General features: G+C 44.4%; 1 protein-coding gene across 1 annotated transcript in view; it reads left to right on the plus strand.

Annotated features, from left to right (window-relative positions):
- Positions 1–19,990, plus strand: part of LOC134340479 (integrin alpha-8-like) — a 148,476-nt gene that overhangs the window by 42,803 nt on the left and 85,683 nt on the right. The window contains exons 8-9 of the mRNA XM_063037790.1: positions 10,970–11,014; positions 13,503–13,546. Of these exons, the coding sequence (XP_062893860.1) occupies positions 10,970–11,014; positions 13,503–13,546 (89 nt within the window). The remainder of the gene's footprint in view (positions 1–10,969; positions 11,015–13,502; positions 13,547–19,990) is intronic.

Raw genomic sequence — 19,990 nt, forward strand, 5'->3', positions numbered from 1 at the left:
ACAGCAGCAGAGAGTCATAGAGAGAGAGCAATGAGGGAGGGTCTCAAAGAATTCCCATCAAAGACAGATGGAAAATTTCTTCAAAAATAGCATTCCTTCAAGAGATGTAACAGTGAAATAGCCAAGTGGAGACACAAGACACTGTAGATGCTGGAAAGGGTCAAAACGAAGGGTCTTGATGTGAAATGTCTATTGTCCATTTCTACCCAGTGATGATGTCTGCTGAGTTCCTCCAATGTTTTGTGTGTTGCTCCAGATTCCAGCATCTGTAGTCTCTTGTGTCATCAGGACAGAATGTTTGTTTTGGGAGTGACATGATCTGTACAAAAGATTCAACTGAGAATAACTTGGACCTCAGCACTGGGAATATTAGTCCCGAAGAGGACACTGATCGTGGTTTGCCTACTATCCAGTGAATTTGGGGTATCTTGAAGAGATAGCATTGATAGTTCCCTGATATTCTGAATAATCCAGGTCCCAGAAGCATATAGAAGGACAGGGCCCATTGCTGCCCATAGACCATGAATTGTGTATCAGGTCAAAGGTCTTGATCTTCAAACATTCTTTTCCTCAACCAACTAGACATTAAGCTGGTACACTGAAGGTGAGGCAAATTTCATCATACATGTCTGCCTTAACAAAGAGTTGGCTTCAAATGTGGGAAGTGGTCTATGCTTTCCAGGTCTTGCCATTACAGTTAGAGGGCAGTGTGATGTGGGGGATAAGGTCAGATTGGTAGAGGACTTTTGTCTTGAGGATGCTTTATGTAAGGCCCCAACTCTTGGAATGTTCAGTGAAAGTGTTGGTGATGTCTATGACTTTGGAACATGTATGTAAACATAAGAGTTGGATGTGCACTGAATCATGACCTCTGAGGTTCAGGTATCCTTAGCTCTGGAGTATGGTCACCATGGGTTAAACATCTTCCCCTTAGTTCTGAAGGTTATCTCCATTCCTGTAGGTAAAGTTTGCTGAAGTTGAGATGTAGCATGAGGGCAAGAATCATTTAGTAAAATGTTGGGGCAATGACGCAGCCTTGTTTGACACCAGTTTACACTGAGAATTTTTCAGTTATTGATGGCTGAAGATTGTTGAACGGGACCTTAGCACTGACTTTCCCAGTGGTGACCTGGAGAGAGACAAGGTTGGATAGACTTTTGCTTTGTAGGGGAATTAAGGTTTATGGGGAAAAGGCAGGTAGGTGGAGATGAGTCCATGGCCAGATCAGCCATGACCTTATTGAATGGTGGAGCCGACTCAACAGGCCAGATGGCCTACTCCTGCTCCTATTTCTGATGTTCTTATGTTCTCTCTGTGATCCCACAGTTGGTAACTTCCTCGAAAAACTCCATAAGATTGGTTAGTCATAACCTATCATGCACAAAGCCATGTTGACTAGCCCTAATCAGTACCTGTGTTTCCAAATACTGTACTTGTATATATGGTGCCTCAGAATTCTTACCTTCCAATAATTACCCACTACTGATTTCAGGCTCACCTGTCTATAACTACCCATCTTACCCTTAGTGCCATTTTTAAACAAAGGAACAATATTAGCAACCTTCCAATTCTCTGGAACCTCACCCGTTACTAAGGACGTTTTAAATATCTTTGCTAGGACCCCTGCAATTTCTGCATTAGCCTCCCAGGAGGTCCAAGGAAACTCCTTGTCAGTCCCTGAGGATTTATCCACCCTAATTTGCCTCCAGACAGTCACCATCTCCTCCTCTGTAATCTGTATATAGAAACATAAAAAACTTACAGCACAATACAGGCCCTTCGGCCCACAAGGCTGTGCCGAACATGCCCAACCTTAGAAATTACCTAGGGTTACCCATAGCACTCTATTTTTCTAAGCTCCATATACCTATCTAGGAGTATCTTAAAAGACTCTATCGTATCCGCCTCCACCACCGTCGCCGGCAGCCCATTCCATGTACTCACCACTCTCTGAGTAAAAAAAACTTACCCCTGATATCTCCTCTGTACCTACTTCCAAGCACATTAAAACTGTGCCCTCTCATGCCAGCCATTTCAGCCTTGGGAAAAAGCCTCTGACTATCCACACGATCAATGTCTCTCATCATCTTATACACCTCTATCAGGTCACCTCTCATCCTCTGTCGCTCCAAGGAGAAAAGGCCAAGTTCACTCAACCTATTCTCATAAGGTATGCTCCCCAATCCAGGCAGCATCCTTGTAAACCTTCTCTGCATCCTTTCTATAGTTTCCACATCCTTCCTGTAGTGAGGCAACCAGAACTGAGCACAGTACTCCAAGTGGGGTCTGACCAGGGTCCTATATAGCTGCAACATTACCTCTTGGCTCCTAAACTCAAACCCACGATTGATGAAGGCCAACGCACCGTATGCCTTCTTAACCACAGAGACAACCTGCGCAGCAGCTTTGAGCATCCTATGGACTCGGACCCCAAGATCCCTCTGATCCTCCACACTGCCAAGAGTCTTGCCATTAATACCATATTCTGCCATCATATTTGACCTACCAAAATGAACCGCCTCACACTTATCTGGGTTGAACTCCATCTGTCACTTCTCAGCTCAGCTTTGCATCCTATCAATGTCCCGCTGTAACCTCTGACAGCCCTCCACACTATCCACAACACCCCCAACCTTTGTGTCATCAGCAAATTTACTAACACATTCCTCCACTTCCTCATTCAGCTTATTTATAAAATTCACGAAGAGCAGGAGTCCCAGAACTGATCCCTGAGTCACCGGCCTCCATGCAGAATATGACCCGTCTACAATCGCACTTTGCCTTCTGTGGACAAGCCAATTCTGGATCCACAAAGCAATGTCCCCTTGGATCCCATGCCTCCTTTCTTTCTCAATAAGCCTTGCATGGTGCATAATCTCACTTGAGTTACTTCAGCGTTCATGCATACTACTAACTTTAAAAACCACATTTGAGTTATTGTTTCAATTTATCATTTCTTGTATTAAATCACAAGACGCAGGGCTTGGACTCCAGTGCTACACATCTGAGATGAACTGGCCAGTCCCACTCTGTTGGGGCATGGTAGTCTTCTCTGAGTTCTGAACTCAGAATTTTCCTTCTGTACTGGTTGTTTCCAGGTTGTTGCTACTCATGTCTTTGATGCCCCCTCTATTATATGATTTCTTCTGATTTTCTAGATCTTATGTGTGCCCTGTGCTGTGTATGGCTGGTGGTACTGTGTTTTGCAACTTGGCCCAGAAGGATGCTGTTTTGTTTGGCTGTATTCATTAGTGTGGTCAAATGAGAATTAAACTTGAACTTGAACTAGAAGATTCTTTGAAGTCCCTCTGCCAAGGAACCTCATGACTCGAAGTTCAATCAAGCAGCCTCAGTGTTCCCTTTTCCATCCTCAATTTTAGTGACCTGGGCTGTTCTTAGGTTAAACAAAGGTGTTTAACATTGGTTAGGACTCAGTGGGTTCACATCCCCTTTATATCAGGCTAGAAAGTTCATGTAAAGTTGACTTTCTTTTCATCATACTGGAAGTTACTGTTAAATGTCCGTTTAACTTTCACTTTCAGAACTTGAGAATTTGCTTTGTAGTTGTAGTGCCAATTTTGTGTCACCAGCCAACACATTTACCCACAAACTTAAATACACATGGCATCTTATCAACGCACAAAACTATCATTAGGATCATTACATTAAAGCTGATCTTTAATAAGCTTGTTTCATTTGTTCAATGATATCAAGTGTCAAGGTCACACAACCTGATAGAATACTTTGATTCATTTTCTATGTGAAGTTTTGTCCTCCTCCTTCTGTTTCTCTGTGTTTTAGTCTGCTGCCTTTTCAAGAGAGTTGTTAGATCATCTACACTCAGTCCTTAAATCCATTAGATGTTATTAGGGGTGCAGTACCTCCGATCTTGTGTCAATTCAACCAGTCCCCAAACTCGTGTCTCCGTTAGAACAAACACCAGGGATAACACACTCTGTCAGTCACATCATAAGATGGATAGAAAGTTTGATTTTGAGAAGATAGGAATGTCGCTCCTATTGCTGCGATGTAGACTTCCCCTAAACATGATGATCCATGAAAATGACCTGATCAACAACTTCCCAGTAAAACATTTTGTCCCCTAGAAAATATCTGCTAGCCACCCTTGATAAACCCACTGTATGCTTCTCAAATAGCCTCTGAGAACCAAGTCCAGCTCCTAGCCTTCACATGTGGCTTAGCTACTAAGCCAGGCAGAACCAGAAGACCCTAAGACCATAAGATACAGGAGCTGAATTAGGACATTTGGCCCATCAGGTCTGCTCCGCCATTTCATCATGGCTGATACAAATTTCCTCTCAGCCCAATCTCCTGCCTTCTCCCTGTATCTCTTCATGGCCTGACCATTCAAGAATCTATCAACCTCTGCCTGAAATATACATAAAGACTTGGCCTCCACAGCTGCCTGCTGCAAAGAACTCCACAGATTCAACACTCCCTGGCTAAAGAAATTTCTCCTCATCTCCATTCTAAAAGGATGCATCTCTATCCTGAGGCTGTGTCCTCTGGTCTTAGGCTCTCCCATCATAGGAACCACCCTCTCCACATCTACTCTATCAAGACCTTTCATCTTTCGATGAGGTCACCCATCATTCTTCTGAATTCCAGTGAAGACAGGCCCAGAGCTGTCAAACGCTCTTCATATGACAAGCCATTCAATTCTGGAATCATTTTTGTGAACCATCTTTGAACCTCTCCAGTTTCAGCACATCCTTTCCAAGATCCCCTCATCTGAGATGTGGCAGTCTTGGGGGAACGCCCCTCTCCCGCAGAGTCACATCTGCCAGAAGTGCATACGGCTGGGCGATCTGGAAGACCGTGTAAGGAATCTGGAGCAGCAGCTGGATGACCTTCGACTCATAAGAGAGAATGAGGCAGTCATAGATGAGAGCTACAGGGAGGTAGTCACACCTAGGCTGCCGAAAACAGGTGGCTGGGTGACAGTCAGAGGGGGGGAAAGCAAAGGTGAGCAGACAGGTAGTGCAGAGCACCCCTGTGGCCATTCCCCTGAATAATAAGTTTACCGTCCTGGATACTGTTGGCGGGGACGACAAACCAGGTGTGAGCCATGGTGGCAGGGCCTCCGGCACTGAGTCTGACCCGGTGGTGCAGAAGGGTGGGACGGAGAAGAGGAGAGCTGTCGTCATTGCAGACTTTATAGTCAGGGGAGCAGACAGGAGATTTTGTGGACGTGAGAAGGACACCTGCATGGTTTGTTGCCTCCCGGGTGCCAGGGTCCGGGATGTCTCTGACCAGGTGCATGACATCCTGGTTCGAGGGGGAAAGCAACCAGAAGTCGTGATACATGTTGGTACCAACGACATAGGCAGGAAGAGGGATGAGGTCCTGAAGTGTGAGTTTCAGGAATTAGGCAGAAGGCTGAAGAACAGGACCTCAAGGGTGACGTTCTCAGGATTGCTGCCAGTGCTACGTGACAGTGATGGTAAGAATTGGAGGAGATGGCAGTTGAATGCGTGGCTGAGGAGTTGGTGCAGGGAGCAGGGTTTTAGATTTTTAGATCATTGGGATCTCTTCTGGGGAAGGTGGGACCTGTACAGATTGGATGGGTTGCATCTGAACTCGAGGGGGAGCAATATCCTTGCAGGTAGGTTTGCTGGCATGGTTCGGGAGGGTTTAAACTAATTTGCGAGGGGGATGGGACCCAGAGCGATAGAGCAGTGAAAGAAGTGCATGGAGTAAAGCCAGATCTAACATACAGAGAGGCTTTGAGGAAAGAGAAGCAGAATAAACGGTGTAAAGACAGTAAGGAAGAAGGGCTGAAATGTGTGTACCTCAATGCAAGAAGCATCAGGAACAAAGGTGATGAACTGAGAGCTTGGATACATACATGGAATTATGATGTAGTGGCCATTACAGAGACTTGGCTGGAACCAGGGCAGGAATGGATTCTCAATATTCCTGGATTTCAGTTCTTTAAAAGGGATAGAGAGGGTGGAAAAAGGGGAGGAGGCGTGGCATTACTGGTCAGGGATACTATTACAGCTACAGAAAGGGTGGGTAATGTAGCAGGATCCTCTTCTGAGTCAATATGGGTGGAAGTCAGGAACAGAAAGGGAGCAGTTACTCTATTGGGAGTATTCTATAGGCCCCCTGGTAGCAGCGGAAATACAGAGGAGCAGATTGGGAGGCAGATTTTGGAAAGGTGCAAAAATAACAGGGTTGTTATCATGGGTGACTTTAACTTCCCTAATATTGATTGGCACCTGATTAGTTCCAGGGGTTTAGATGGGGCAGAGTTTGTTAAGTGTGTCCAGGATGGATTCCTGTCACAGTATGTGGACAGGCCAACCAGGGGGAATGCCATACTAGATCTAGAACTAGGTAATGAACCGGGTCAGGTCACAGATCTCTCAGTGGGTAAGCATCTGGGCAACAGTGACCACCACTCCCTGGTCTTTAGCATTATCATGGAAAAGGATGGAATCAGAGACGACAGGAAAATTTTTAATTGGGGAAGGGCAAATTATGAGGCTATAAGGCTAGAACTTGCAGGTGTGAATTGGGATGATGTTTTTGCAGGGAAATGTACTATGGACATGTGGTCAATGTTTAGAGATCTCTTGCAAGATGTTAGGGATAAATTTGTCCCGGTGAGGAAGATAAAGAATGGTAGGGTGAAGGAACCATGGGTGACAAGTGAGGTGGAAAATCTTGTCAGGTGGAAGAAGGCAGCATACATGAGGTTTAGGAAGCAAGGATCAGATGGGTCTATTGAGGATTATAGGGAAGCAAGAAAGGAGCTTAAGAAGGGGCTAAGAAGAGCAAGAAGGGGACATGAGAAGGCCTTGGCGAGTAGGGTAAAGGAAAACCCCAAGGCATTCTTCAATTATGTAAAGAAAAACAGGATGACAGGAGTGAAGGTAGGACCGATTAGAGATAAAGGTGGGAAGATGTGCCTGGAGGCTGTGGAAGTGAGCGAGGTCCTCAGTGAATACTTCTCTTCGGTATTCACCAGTGAGAGGGAACTTGATAGTGGGGACAATATGAGTGAGGTTGATGTTCTGGAGCATGTTGCATTAAGGGAGAGGAGGTGTTGGAGTTGTTAAAATAAATTAGGACGGATAAGTCCCCGGGGCCTGACGGAATATTCCCCAGGCTGCTCCACGAGGTGAGGGAAGAGATTGCTGAGCCTTTGGCTAGGATCTTTATGTCCTCATTGTCCATGGGAATGGTACCGGAGGATTGGAGGGAGGCGAATGTTGTCCCCTTGTTCAAAAAAGGTAGTAGGGATAGTCTGGGTAATTATAGACCAGTGAGCCTTACGTCTGTGGTGGGAAAGCTGTTGGAAAAGATTCTTAGAGATAGGATCTATAGACATTTAGAGAATCATGGTCTGATCAGGGACAGTCAGCATGGCTTTGTGAAGGGCAGATCGTGTCTAACAAGCCTGATAGAGTTCTTTGAGGAGGTGACCAGGCATATAGATGAGGGTAGTGCAGTGGATGTGATCTATATGGATTTTAGTAAGGCATTTGACAAGGTTCCACACGGTAGGCTTATTCAGAAAGTCAGAAGGCATAGGATCCAGGGAAGTTTGGCCAGGTGGATTCAGAATTGGCTTGCCTGCAGAAGGCAGAGAGTCGTGGTGGAGGGAGTACATTCATATTGGAGGATTGTGACTAGTCGTGTCCCACAAGGATCTGTTCTGGGACCTCTACTTTTCGTGATTTTTATTAATGACCTGGATGTTGGGGTAGAAGGGTGGGTTGGCAAGTTTGCAGACAACACAAAGGTTGGTGGTGTTATAGATAGTGTAGAGGATTGTCGAAGATTGCAGAGAGACATTGATAGGATGCAGAAGTGGGCTGAGAAGTGGCAGATGGAGTTCAACCCGGAGAAGTGTGAGCTGGTACACTTTGGAAGGACAAACTCCAAGGCAGAGTACAAAGTAAATGGCAGGATACTTGGTAGTGTGGAGGAGCAGAGGGATCTGGGGGTACATGTCCACAGATCCCTGAAAGTTGCCTCACAGGTGGATAGGGTAGTTAAGAAAGCTGATGGGGTTTTAGCTTTCATAAGTCGAGGGATAGAGTTTAAGAGTTGTGATGTAATGATGCAGCTCTATAAAACTCTGGTTAGGCCACACTTGGAGTACTGTGTCCAGTTCTGGTCACCTCACTATAGGAAGGATGTGGAAGCGTTGGAAAGGGTACAGAGGAGATTTACCAGGATGCTGCCTAGTTTAGAGAGTATGGATTATGATCAGAGATTAAGGGAGCTATGGCTTTACTCTTTGGAGAGAAGGAGGATGAGAGGAAACATGATAGATGTGTACAAGATAATAAGAGGAATAGATAGAGTGGATAGCCAGCGCCTCTTCCCCAGGGCACCACTGCTCAATACAAGAGGACATGGCTTTAAGGTAAGGGGTGGGAAGTTCAAGGAGGATATTAGAGGAATGTTTTTTTATTCAGAGAGTGGTTGGTGTGTGGAATGCACTGCCTGAGTCAGTGGTGGAGGCAGATACACTAGTGAAGTTTAAGAGACTACTAGACAGGTATTTGGAGGAATTTAAGGTGGTGGGTTATATGGGAGGCAGAGTTTGAGGGTTGGCACAACTTTGTGGGCCGATGGGCCTGTAATGTACTGTACTGTTCTATGTTCTAAGATAAGGGGCCCAAACCTGCACACAATACTCCAAGTGAGGCCTCCCAAGTGCTTTATAAAATTTCAACATAACATCCTTGCTTTTATATTCTAGTCCCCTTGAAATGAATGCTAACATTGCATTTTCCTTCCTCACTACAGACTCAAACTGAAAATGAACCTTTAGGGAATCCTGTACAAGGACTCCCAAGTCCCTTTGCACCTCATTTTTTTTTTGTATTTTCTCAACATTTAGAAAATAGTTAACCCTTTCATTTCTTCTACCCAAGTGCATGGCCATACACTTCCCAACACTGGATGCCATTTGCCATTTCATTGCCATTCTCCTAATCTGTCTAATTTCTTCTGCAACCTGACTACTTCCTCAAAACTACCTGCCCCTCCACCTATCTTCATATTGTCTGCAAACCTTTCAACAAAGCCATCAATTCCACCATCCAAATCATTGACATATAACATAAAAAGAGTCAGTCCCAACACAGTCCCCTGTGGAACACCACTAGTCACCGGCAGCCAGCCAGAAAAGGCTCCCTTTATTCCCAGTCATTGCCTCCTGCCAATCTGTCACTGCTTTATCCATGCTAGGATTTTTCCTGTAATACCATGGGCCCCTAGCTTGTTAAGCAGCCTCATGTGTGGCACCTTGTCAAAGGCCTTCTGAAAATGCAAGTACACAACATAAACTGATTCTCCTTCGACTATCCTGCTTGTTATTTCATCAAAGAATTCCAACAGATTTGTCAGGCAAGATTTTCCCTTGAGCAATCCATGCTGACTATAGTCTATTTAGTCGTGTGCCTCCAAGTACCCTGAGACCTTATCCTTAACAATTGACTCCAACATCTTCCCAATCACTGAGGTCAGACTAACTGGCTTATAGTTTCCTTTCTTCTGCCTTTTCCCTTCTTGAAGAGTGGAGTGATATTTGCAAATTTCGAGTCTTCCAGAACCATTTCAGGATCTAGTGATTCTTGAAAGATCATTACTAATGCCTCCGCGATCTCTTCAGCCATATCTTTCAGAACACTGGTGTGTACACCATCTAGTCCAGATGACTTACAGACCTCTCAGTTTCCTAAGAACCTTCTCTCTAGTTATGGTAACTTCACACACTTCATGACCTCTGACACCTGGAACTTCCACCATCCTGCTAGTATCTTCCACCGTGAAGACTGACTCAAAATATTTTTTTCAGCTCATCTGCTATTTTGATGTCCCCCATTACTACCTCTCTAGCATCATTTTCCAAGGTCTGAAATCCACTCTTGCCTCCCTTTTACACTTTATGTATCTGAAGAAACTTTTGATACCCTTTTTAATATTGTTGGCTAGCTTACTGTCATATTCCATCTTTACACTCTTACTAATTTTTTTTAGTTACCTTCTATTGTTTTTTTAAAAGCTTCTCAATCCTCTAACTTCCCATTAATCTTTGCTCTATTATATGCCCTCTCTTTGGCTCTCATGTTGGCTTTGACTTCTCTTGTTGGGCACGGTTGTGTCATCTTTTCTTAAGAATTTTTCTTCCTCTTTGGGATTTATATATCCAGTGCCTTTTGAGTTGCTTCCAGAAATTCCAGCCATTGCTGCTCTGCCATCATCCCTGCCAGTGTTCTTTTCCAATCAATTCCGGCCAACTCCTCTTTCATGCCTCTGTAATTCCCTTTATTCCACTGTAATACTGGTACATCTGACTTTAGTTTCTACTGACAGACAAGCGACAAAGTCAGGTTACTGGCACCTTAAAACCAGTTGCTTCAGACAGATGGGGCTCATCAGCCGTGGTTGGCAGCTCATCAAGGAGAAGGAAAACTCTGATCTCAAACCTCCACTGCCTTGCGTCTATACCCACTTATGGGAAAGGCTTCAGGAGTAAACCCAGAGGAAAAATCTGGGGTTTGAGTCCCTGAGACAGTCTGACATTAGTTCAATGCTGACTGGTAACTCCTGTGACACCACTGGTGTAAACTGCATCTTTGCCATTCCTTTGGATTCATGGAGAGGGGGAACATGCTGCAAGGACAACAGCTTTCTCTCCATATTGTACTGTCCTGGCTTGCGTATATGTAGGCAGGTAGGACCCAACATCCATGGCCGACCCCGACCTCACTGTCATGTTGAATTAAACATTATTCTGTCAGTTTGGTTTTATATTGTCAGATACTTCGATTCTAGTGGAAGATGCGACTTGTCATGATAAGAAAGAACCAGGATGCTTTTACTTTTGAAAATCTGTTCTGTTAAATGCAGCTTGAAAGGTGGTAAAGTATGTGTCTTGTAATATTACCTTCATAACCATCTGAATGCATCTACTTTCCAGGATACTCACTTGCCTTGGGGGAATTCACAGGAGACTCTGTAAATGGTAAAGTTCATTGTCTTGTACTATTCTCAGTAATGTCACATTATTATGTTAGCTCCTATCAATCCTGAGAGTTGTTCTGCATTATCTGGAAAATATAGTGCATTGTCTACAACTGAATTCTCAACATTCCTTTTGATAAGGATCCAGTTAAGTTTCATTTTAACGAAGTCCAAATAATTCTTAAGAATCACTTTATTATTATTCTCAACCAATTGCATCTTGCACAAACCACTACAAAGTGCAACATTCAGAAGTGTGGGCTGAAGTAACAAAGTTCAGTGGGGCAAAGAGGTGACCGTTGTCTTGTGAATGGTTTGAGTCAATGAAAGTGGAGCTTGTGTACACCTGAGCAAATCGCTTATTGGCACAAGGCACCCCAACTCCCACATTACACTTAACCTAAAGAAAACACATGGGAATGAATCAAAGCTAATCATTGTTGAAAGGAATAACATTTAGATTAGAGTAAATTAGATTCAGCTTCATTGTCATTGTGCCGAGTACAGATACAAAGCCAATGAAATGCAGTTAGCATCTAACCAGAAATGCAAAGAATAGTGTTATTTACTAAATAACTGCCAATAAAAAGTAAGTGCTACAGCACACAAATATAAAAGTACTGAGACAGTACAATATGGGTGCAATACTGCTTAGCACTGTGATGTGAGGTTCAGCAGGGTCACAGCCTCAGGGAAGAAGCTCTTCCTGTGCCTGCTGGTGCGGGAGCGGAGGCTCCTGTAGCGCCTTCCGGATGGGAGGAGAGTAAAAAGTCCATGATTAGGGTGAGATGCATCCTTGATAATGCTTTTCACCCTGCCCAGGCAGCGCTTATGGTAGATCTTCTCAGTGGTGGGCAACTGGGTGCCGATAATCCGCTGGGCAGTTTTCACTACACGCTGGAGTGCTTTATGGTCCGATACGGGACAATTGCCATACCACACTGAGATGCAATTGGTGAATATGCTCTCAATGGTACAGTGGTAATTTCTGTCAGTATCCTGGGACAGAGGTGAGCTGTCTTGATGTTCCGCAGGAAATAAAGGCGCTGTTGTGCCTTTTTGATCAGGATGAAGGAGTTCAGGGACCAGGTGAGATCCTCGGAAATGTGGACACCAAGGAATTTTAAGCTTGATACACGCTCCACTACAACTCCGTTGATGTAGATGGGGATGTGAGTGTGGCTCCCAGCATGCCTGAAGTCCACAATGATCTCCTTGGTCTTCTGGGTGTTAAGGGCCAGGTTGTTGTCGGCACACCACGCGGCCAGGTGCTGGACCTCATCCCTGTAGGCCGTCTCGTCATCCCCTCTGATCAGGAAACCACCGTGGTGTTGTCTGCGAACTTGATTATGGAGTTAGGACCATGTACAGGAACGCAGTCATAGGTGAAAAGGGAGTACAGAAGAGGGCTCAGCACACAGCCTTGAGGCACGCCGGTGTTCAGGGTGAGAGTGGAGGAGGAGAGGTTGTCTAACTTAACTGATTGGGGTCTGTTAGTCAGAAAGTCCAAGGTCCATTTGCAGAGGGATGAGCTGATACAAAGCTGGCGAAGTTTGGCGATCAGCTTGGAGGGGATCACAGTATTGAATGAACTAAAGTCAATGAACAGCATTCTGACGTAAGAGTTGGGGCAGTCCAGGTGGGTCAGGGCAGAGTGAAGTGCCGTGGAGATGGCGTCCTCTGTTGACCCGTTGGTGCGATAGGCAAATTGATGGGGGTCCAGGGTAGTGGGCAGACAGGATTTCAGATGTGATAGAACATGTTTTGTAAAGTGTTGTTTCCACTGGAAAACTGTTCATTTTGCCCTGACTTTCTTTTTCTTTCTCTTTCTCAATTTACACTAATATTGTTCTGTTTATTTTGGCGTAAATTATGTATAATTTATCTTAATCTAAGTTATGTTGTTATATGTTTGTCAGGTTTGTAATATACCACCAATACCTCCCAGACAACATCATTCATTCCCACACTGTTGCTCATGAGATCTTAGCATTCTACCGCATGATTCTTATATCGCTTGACACCGTTTCAAAATTCAACAAGTCTCAAATACACCCAATGACAGGCAGCTTTAAAAGGTGGTAACTCTGGATATTCATAGTCCTCAGATTAAAGAAATTCCTTTGCATCCCAATTAAACTGGCCAACCCAAGATGGGGTACCTAGTTCGAAGCAAGGACCAAGTCTCAAAGTGTTTCTGATACTATGCTAACACCAATGGATGGATAGCACTAACTGAAAATTGGTCCTGTATTCCAACTCTTTTACTCCACTTGCCCACAGTCCCTTTCAGGTTGGAGGACTTCATACTCTCAGATTCACTCATTTCCAAAATCATAGGAGGTAATACAAATTTCTAGCTTGGATTTCAACTATGAGAACAAGAAATAAATTGGGTGGTCAATTTAACAGTGTGCATTTTGTCCCTAATGTGGTAATTGAATAACCATTTATCAAACTAACCTTTTATCCGCCTGTTCATTCAACAGAATATCTCGTGGGAGCTCCCAGAGGGAGACACACTTTGGGTTCTGTATGTATAATTTATTACATTAATATTAATCCAATTGAGATTTCTAACAGTAATAGTAAGCAGACTGTCACAGAGCATTATCTTTGGCAAAGGAAGTGTGCTGTCCTTAAAACATTTTGGCTATAGTCTACCAGAAATACACTTGGTTCTTAATCACCCAATAAGTACATGAACAAACTATTCAACTAGATCTAAACCGGAAACAGAATGTTGTTGAGCAGATAGCATCAAGTTTTGTTCTTTGCTCATTTCTGTCAAGCTCAACCTAGCTAAACAAATTTGCTGATTTAATATCAATCAAATACAGTCACAGATTTTCTGTTACTTTGGCAATTTTATTTTAACAATGCCCACCGAGAGTTTGTATTTTTAAATAACATGGGAAAGGTGCTTCTCAATCACATTGAATCATTAAAGCCCATTTATGGTCATATCTCAGATGCTTCACTGTTTAAAATTAAACCCATTTCCCCCACCAAGTCAACAATATCATTGATTCAAAGAATAGTGAATAAATATACATGGTTACAGAGTAAATTCCAATTCTTGAGCATCGAAACCTGAGAGTATGTAGACAATTTTAAAACGGCTTGGGTTTCTATATTTTACAGAATGTTAAAGCAGCTTCCATTGTCTCAAGCTGCAGTAGAAAAGAGAGATATAATTTCATGAAATATTTCTTCTGAACTTTTATAGAAACATAGAAAACCTACAGCACAATACAGGCCCTTCGGCCCACAATGCTGTGCCGAACATGTACTTGTGCCAAAAATTACCTTGGGTTACCCATAGCCCTCTATTTTTCTAAGCTCCATGTACCTATCCAGGAGTCTCTTAAAAGACCCTATCGTATCCGCCTCCACCACCGTCACCAGGAGCCCATTCCACACACTCACCACTCTCTCTGTAAAAAAACTTACCCCTGACATCTCCTCTGTACCTACTTCCAAGCACCTTAATCCTTTGCCCTCTCGTGCTAGCCATTTTAGCCTTGGGAAAAAGCCTCTGTCAATCCACACGGTCAATGCCTCTCATCATCTTATACACCTCTATCAGATCACCTCTCATCCTCCATCACTCCAAGGAAAAAAGGCTGAGTTCACTCAACCTATTCTCACAAGGCATGCTTCCCAATCCAGACAACATCCTTGTAAATCTCCTCTGCACCCTTTCTATGGCTTCCACATCCTTCCTGTAGTGAAGCGACCAGAACTGAGCACAGTACTCCAAGTGGGGTCTGACCAGGGTCCTATAAAGCTGCAACATTACCTCTCGGCTCATAAACTCAATCACACGGTTGAAAAGGCCAATGCACCGTATGCCTTCTGAACCACAGAGTCAACACACATCAAAGTTGCTGGTGAACGCAGCAGGCCAGGCAGCATCTCTAGGAAGAGGTACAGTCGACGTTTCGGGCCGAGACCCTTCGTCAGGACTAACTGAAGGAAGAGCTAGTAAGAGATTTGAAAGTGGGAGGGGGAGGGGAAGATCCAAAATGATAGGAGAAGACAGGAAGGGGAGGGATGGAGCCAAGAGCTGGACAGGTGATTGGCAAAAGGGATATTTTGAGTGTCCTAAGGACTTGGACCCCAAGATCCCTCTGATCCTCCACACTGCCAAGAGTCTTGCCATTAATACCATATTCTGCCATCATATTTGACCTACCAAAATGAACCACCTCACACTTATCTGGGTTGAACTCCATCTGCCACTTCTCAACCCAGTTTTGCATCCTATTGATGTCCTGCTGTAAATTCTGACAGCCCTCCACACTATCCACAACACCCCCAACCTTTGCTATCAGCAAATTTACTAACCCATCCCTACACTTCCTCATCCAGGTCATTTATAAAAATCACAAAGAGTAGGGGTCCCAGAACAGATCCCTGAGGCACTCCGCTGGTCACCGACCTCCATGCAGAATATGACCCATCTACAACCACTCTTTGCCTTCTGTTGCCAAGCCAATTCTGGATCCACAAAGCAATGTCACCTTGGATCCCATGCCTCCTTACTTTCTCAATAAGCCTTGCATGGGCTACCTTATCAAATGCCTTGCTAAAATCCATATACGCTACATCTACGGCGCTACCATCATCAATGTGTTTGGTCACATCCTCAAAAAATTCAATCAGGCTCGTAAGGCACGACCTGCCTTTGACAAAGCCATGCTGACTATTCCTAATCATATTATACCTCTCCAAATGTTCATAAATCCTGCCTCTCAGGATCTTCTCCATCAACTTACCAACCTAAAGTAAGACTCACTGGTCTATAACTTCCTGAGCTATCTCTACTCTCTTTCTTGAATAAAGGAACAACATCTGCAACCCTCCAATCCTCCGGAACCTCTCCTATCCCCATTGATGATGCAAAGATCATTGCCAGAGGCTCAGCAATCTCCTCTGTCACCTTCCAGTGTAGCCTGGGGTACATCTTGTCTGGTCCCGGAGACTTATCCAACTTGATGCTTTCCAAAAGCTCCAGCACATTCTCTTTCTTAATGCCTATATGATCAAGCTTTTCAGTCCGCTGTAAGTCATCCCTACAATCACCAAGATCCTTTTCTGACGTGAATACTGAAGCAAAGTATTCATTAAGTACCTCTGCCATCTCCTCCGGTTCCATACACACTTTTCCACTGTCACACTTGATTGGTCCTACTCTCTCACATCTTATCCTCTTGCTCTTCACATACTTGTAGAACGCCTTGGGGTTTTCCTTAATCCTGTTCGCCAAGGCCTTCTCATGGCCCCTTCTGTCTCTCCTAATTTCATTCTTAAACTCCTTCCTGCTAGCCTTATAATCTTCTAGATCTCCATCATTACCTAGTTTTTTGAATCTTTCATAAGCTCTTCTTTTCTTCTTGACTAGATTTACAACAGCCTTTGTACACCATGGTTCCTGTACCCTACCATCCTTTCCCTGTCTCATTGGAACATTCCCAAGCAGAACGCCACGCAAATATCCCCTGAACATTTGCCACATTTCTGCAGTACATTTCCCTAAGAACATCTGTTCCCAATTTATGCTTCTAAGTTCCTGCGAGAGCCTCATATTTCCCCTTACTCCAATTAAACATTTCCCTAAATTGACTGTTCCTATCCCTCTACAATGCTATGGTAAAGGAGATAGAATTGTGATCACTATCTCCAAAATGCTCTCCCAAGTTTATTTCCCAATAACAGATCAAGTTCAGCCTCTCCTCTTGTAGGCTTATCTACATATTGTGTCAGGAAACCTTCCTGAACACACCTAACAAACTCCACCCCATCCAAACCCCTTGTTCTAGGGACTTGCCAATCAATATTTGGGAAATTAAAATCTCCCATCACGACAACTCTGTTATTATTACACCTTTCCAGAATCTGTCTGCCTTTCTCCTCCTCGATGTCCATGTTACTATTGGGTGGTCTATAAAAAAACACCCAGTAGTTATTGACCCCTTCCTGTTTCTAACTTCCACCCACAGAGACTCCGTAGACAATCCCTCCATGACTTCCTCCTTTTCTGCAGCCGTGACACTATCTCCGATCAGCAGTGCCACGCCCCCACCTCTTTTACCTCCCTCTCTGTCCTTTCTGAAACATCTAAAGCCTGGCACTCTAAGGAGCCATTCCTGCCCCTGAACCATCCAAGTCTCTGTAATGGCCACAACATCATAGCTCCAAGTGCTGATCCACGCTCTAAGCTCATCCACTTTGTTCATGATGCCTCTTGCATTAAAATAGACACATCTTAAACCATCGGCCTGAGGGCGTCCCTTCTCTATCACCCGCCTATCCTCCCTCTCGAACTGTCTCCAAGCTTTCTCTATTTGTGAGCCAACAGCCCCTTCCTCCGTCTCTTCAGTTCAATTCCCACCCCCCAGCAATTCTAGTTTAAACTCTCCCCAATAGCCTTAGCAAACCTCCCCGCCAGGATATTGGTCCCCCTGGGATTCAAGTGCAACACGTCCTTTTTGTACAGGCCACTCTTGCCCCAAAAGAGGTCCCAATGATCCAGAAATCTGAATCCCTGCCCCCTGCTCCAATCCCTCAGTCACGCATTTATCCTCCACCTCACTCTATTCCTATACTCACTGTCATGTGGCACAGGCAGTAATCATGAGATTACTACTTTGGAGGTCCTGCTTCTCAACTTCCTTCCTATCTCCCAGTAGTCTGTTTTCAGGACCTCCTCCTTTTTCCTACCTATGTAGTTGATACCAATATGTACCACGACCTCTGGCTGTTCACCTTCCCACTTCAGGATGTTGTGGACGCGATCAGAAACATCCCGGACCCTGACACCTGGGAGGCAAACTACTATCCGTGTTTCTATCCTGCATCCACAGAATCGCCTGTCTGATCCCCTAACTGTAGAGTCCCCTATCACTGCTGCCTTCCTCTTCCTTTCCCTCCCCTTCTGAACCACAGGGCCAGACTCTGTGCCAGAGGCACGGCCACTGTTGCTTCCCCCAGGTAGGCCAACCAACCCCTCCCCCAACTACTCAAACAGAAGTACTTATTGTTAAGGGGGACAGCCACAGGGGTACTCTCTAGTTTCTGACTCTTGCCCTTCCCTCTCCTGACTGTTACCCACTTATCTGTCTCCCCAGGCCCGGTGTGACTACCTGCCTGTAGCTCCTCTCTATCACCTCCTCGCTCTCCCAGAACAGGCGAAGTTCATTGAGATGCATCTCTAGTTCCCTAACACGGTCCCTAAGGAGCTGCAGCTCGATGTACTTGGTGCAGATGTGTCTGTCTGGGAGGCTGGGAGTCTCCTGGACATCCCACATCTGACACCCAGTACAGAACACCGGCCTGACAGACATACTTCCTGTTTCTATTCTTCACAGGTAACTTAGCTGGCCTTGACCCGTTATTGCTTAAGCTCTGTTGAGCCAAAGCCTTACTACTCTGTCTCTCTCTACTCTGATGTCTGCTCTATAAAGCTGTCCTCCTTTTAAACTCTTCGACGTGGTCTAACTCGCTAATGTCCACACGTTTGCGCAGTCATGCCTCGATCAAAAATAAATCTGAACATTTCACATCTGTTACAGAGAAGTTAATATCTTAATTATACTAAACCCGATAATCAATGAACCTATGATATTCTCTAACAAAAGAGAAACAAAATCTTCAACTCAGCACTTAAATAATTTTATATTATTTGGGGAGTAAACACAGGCTGAATGATTTTGGTCAAGATGAAAGAACCAGATTGATTCCTGGGATGGCAGGACTTTCATATGAAGAAAGACTGGATGAACTGGGCTTGTACTCGTTGGAATTTAGAAGATTGAGGGGGGATCTGATTGAAACGTATAAGATCCTAAAGGGATTGGACAGGCTAGATGCAGGAAGATTGTTCCCGATGTTGGGGAGGTCTAGAACGAGGGGTCACAGTTTGAGGATAGAGGGGAAGCCTTTTAGGACCGAGGTTAGGAAAAACTTCTTCACACAGAGAGTGGTGAATCTGTGGAATTCTCTGCCACAGGAAACAGTTGAGGCCAGTTCATTGGCTATATTTAAGAGGGAGTTAGATATGGCCCTTGTGGCTACAGGGATCAGGGGGTATGGAGGGAAGGCTGGTGCAGGGTTCTGAGTTGGATGATCAGCCATGATCATAATAAATGGCGGTGCAGGCTCAAAGGGCTGAATGGCCTACTCCTGCACCTATTTTCTATGTTTCTATTACTGCTCACCTTTATTCAAACACCTCTCTTTTAGACAGCTAGGAGATGATTATTTATTAATGCATTGAGTTCATTGTTCCTCATTGAGAAGGTAAACATAAGTTATCAGGAAAAATAAGTTATGATTTCTGTTTCGTTTTATGTGCTCTATGTTGACTGTTCATGAACGGTTACAGCATTTGAAACCTATTCATTAACAGCAGGATGGTTCCAGCAACATGGAGACCATTTGCAGGTATCTCTGAGGAGAACTCATAGATCCTGCACACTATGCTCTCCCTAGCTGTGGGAGCCGATGTCTTGGACCTCAAATGCTCTGAAAGAATCACTCACCAGACTATTTGTCTTCAGATATTTTATAGAAGAAGTTTTTAGCTTATTATGAACATACTTTCTTTTAGACCATAAGATCATAAGACAAAAGAGTAGAATAAGGCCATTTGGCCCATCGAGTCTGCCCCACCATTCAATCATGGCTGATCCTTTTTTCCCCTCCTCAGCCCCACTCCCCAGCCTTCTCCCCATAACCTTTGATATTGTGTCCAATCAAGAACCTACCGAACCCAAATACACCCAATGACCTGACCTCCACAGCTCCCTGTGGAAATAAATTCCACAAATTCACCACCCTCTGGCTAAAGAAATTTATCAGCCTCTCTGTTTTATTGAAGAAAAGATGTGCTGGCATTGGAGAGGGTGTGCCCTCTTGCCCTATACCCCCACCCATAGGCAAAATCCTTTACACATCTACTCTGTCTAGGCCT

Source organism: Mobula hypostoma, chromosome X1 (assembly GCF_963921235.1).
Source record: "Mobula hypostoma chromosome X1, sMobHyp1.1, whole genome shotgun sequence".
Taxonomy (NCBI): Eukaryota; Metazoa; Chordata; class Chondrichthyes; order Myliobatiformes; family Myliobatidae; genus Mobula; species Mobula hypostoma.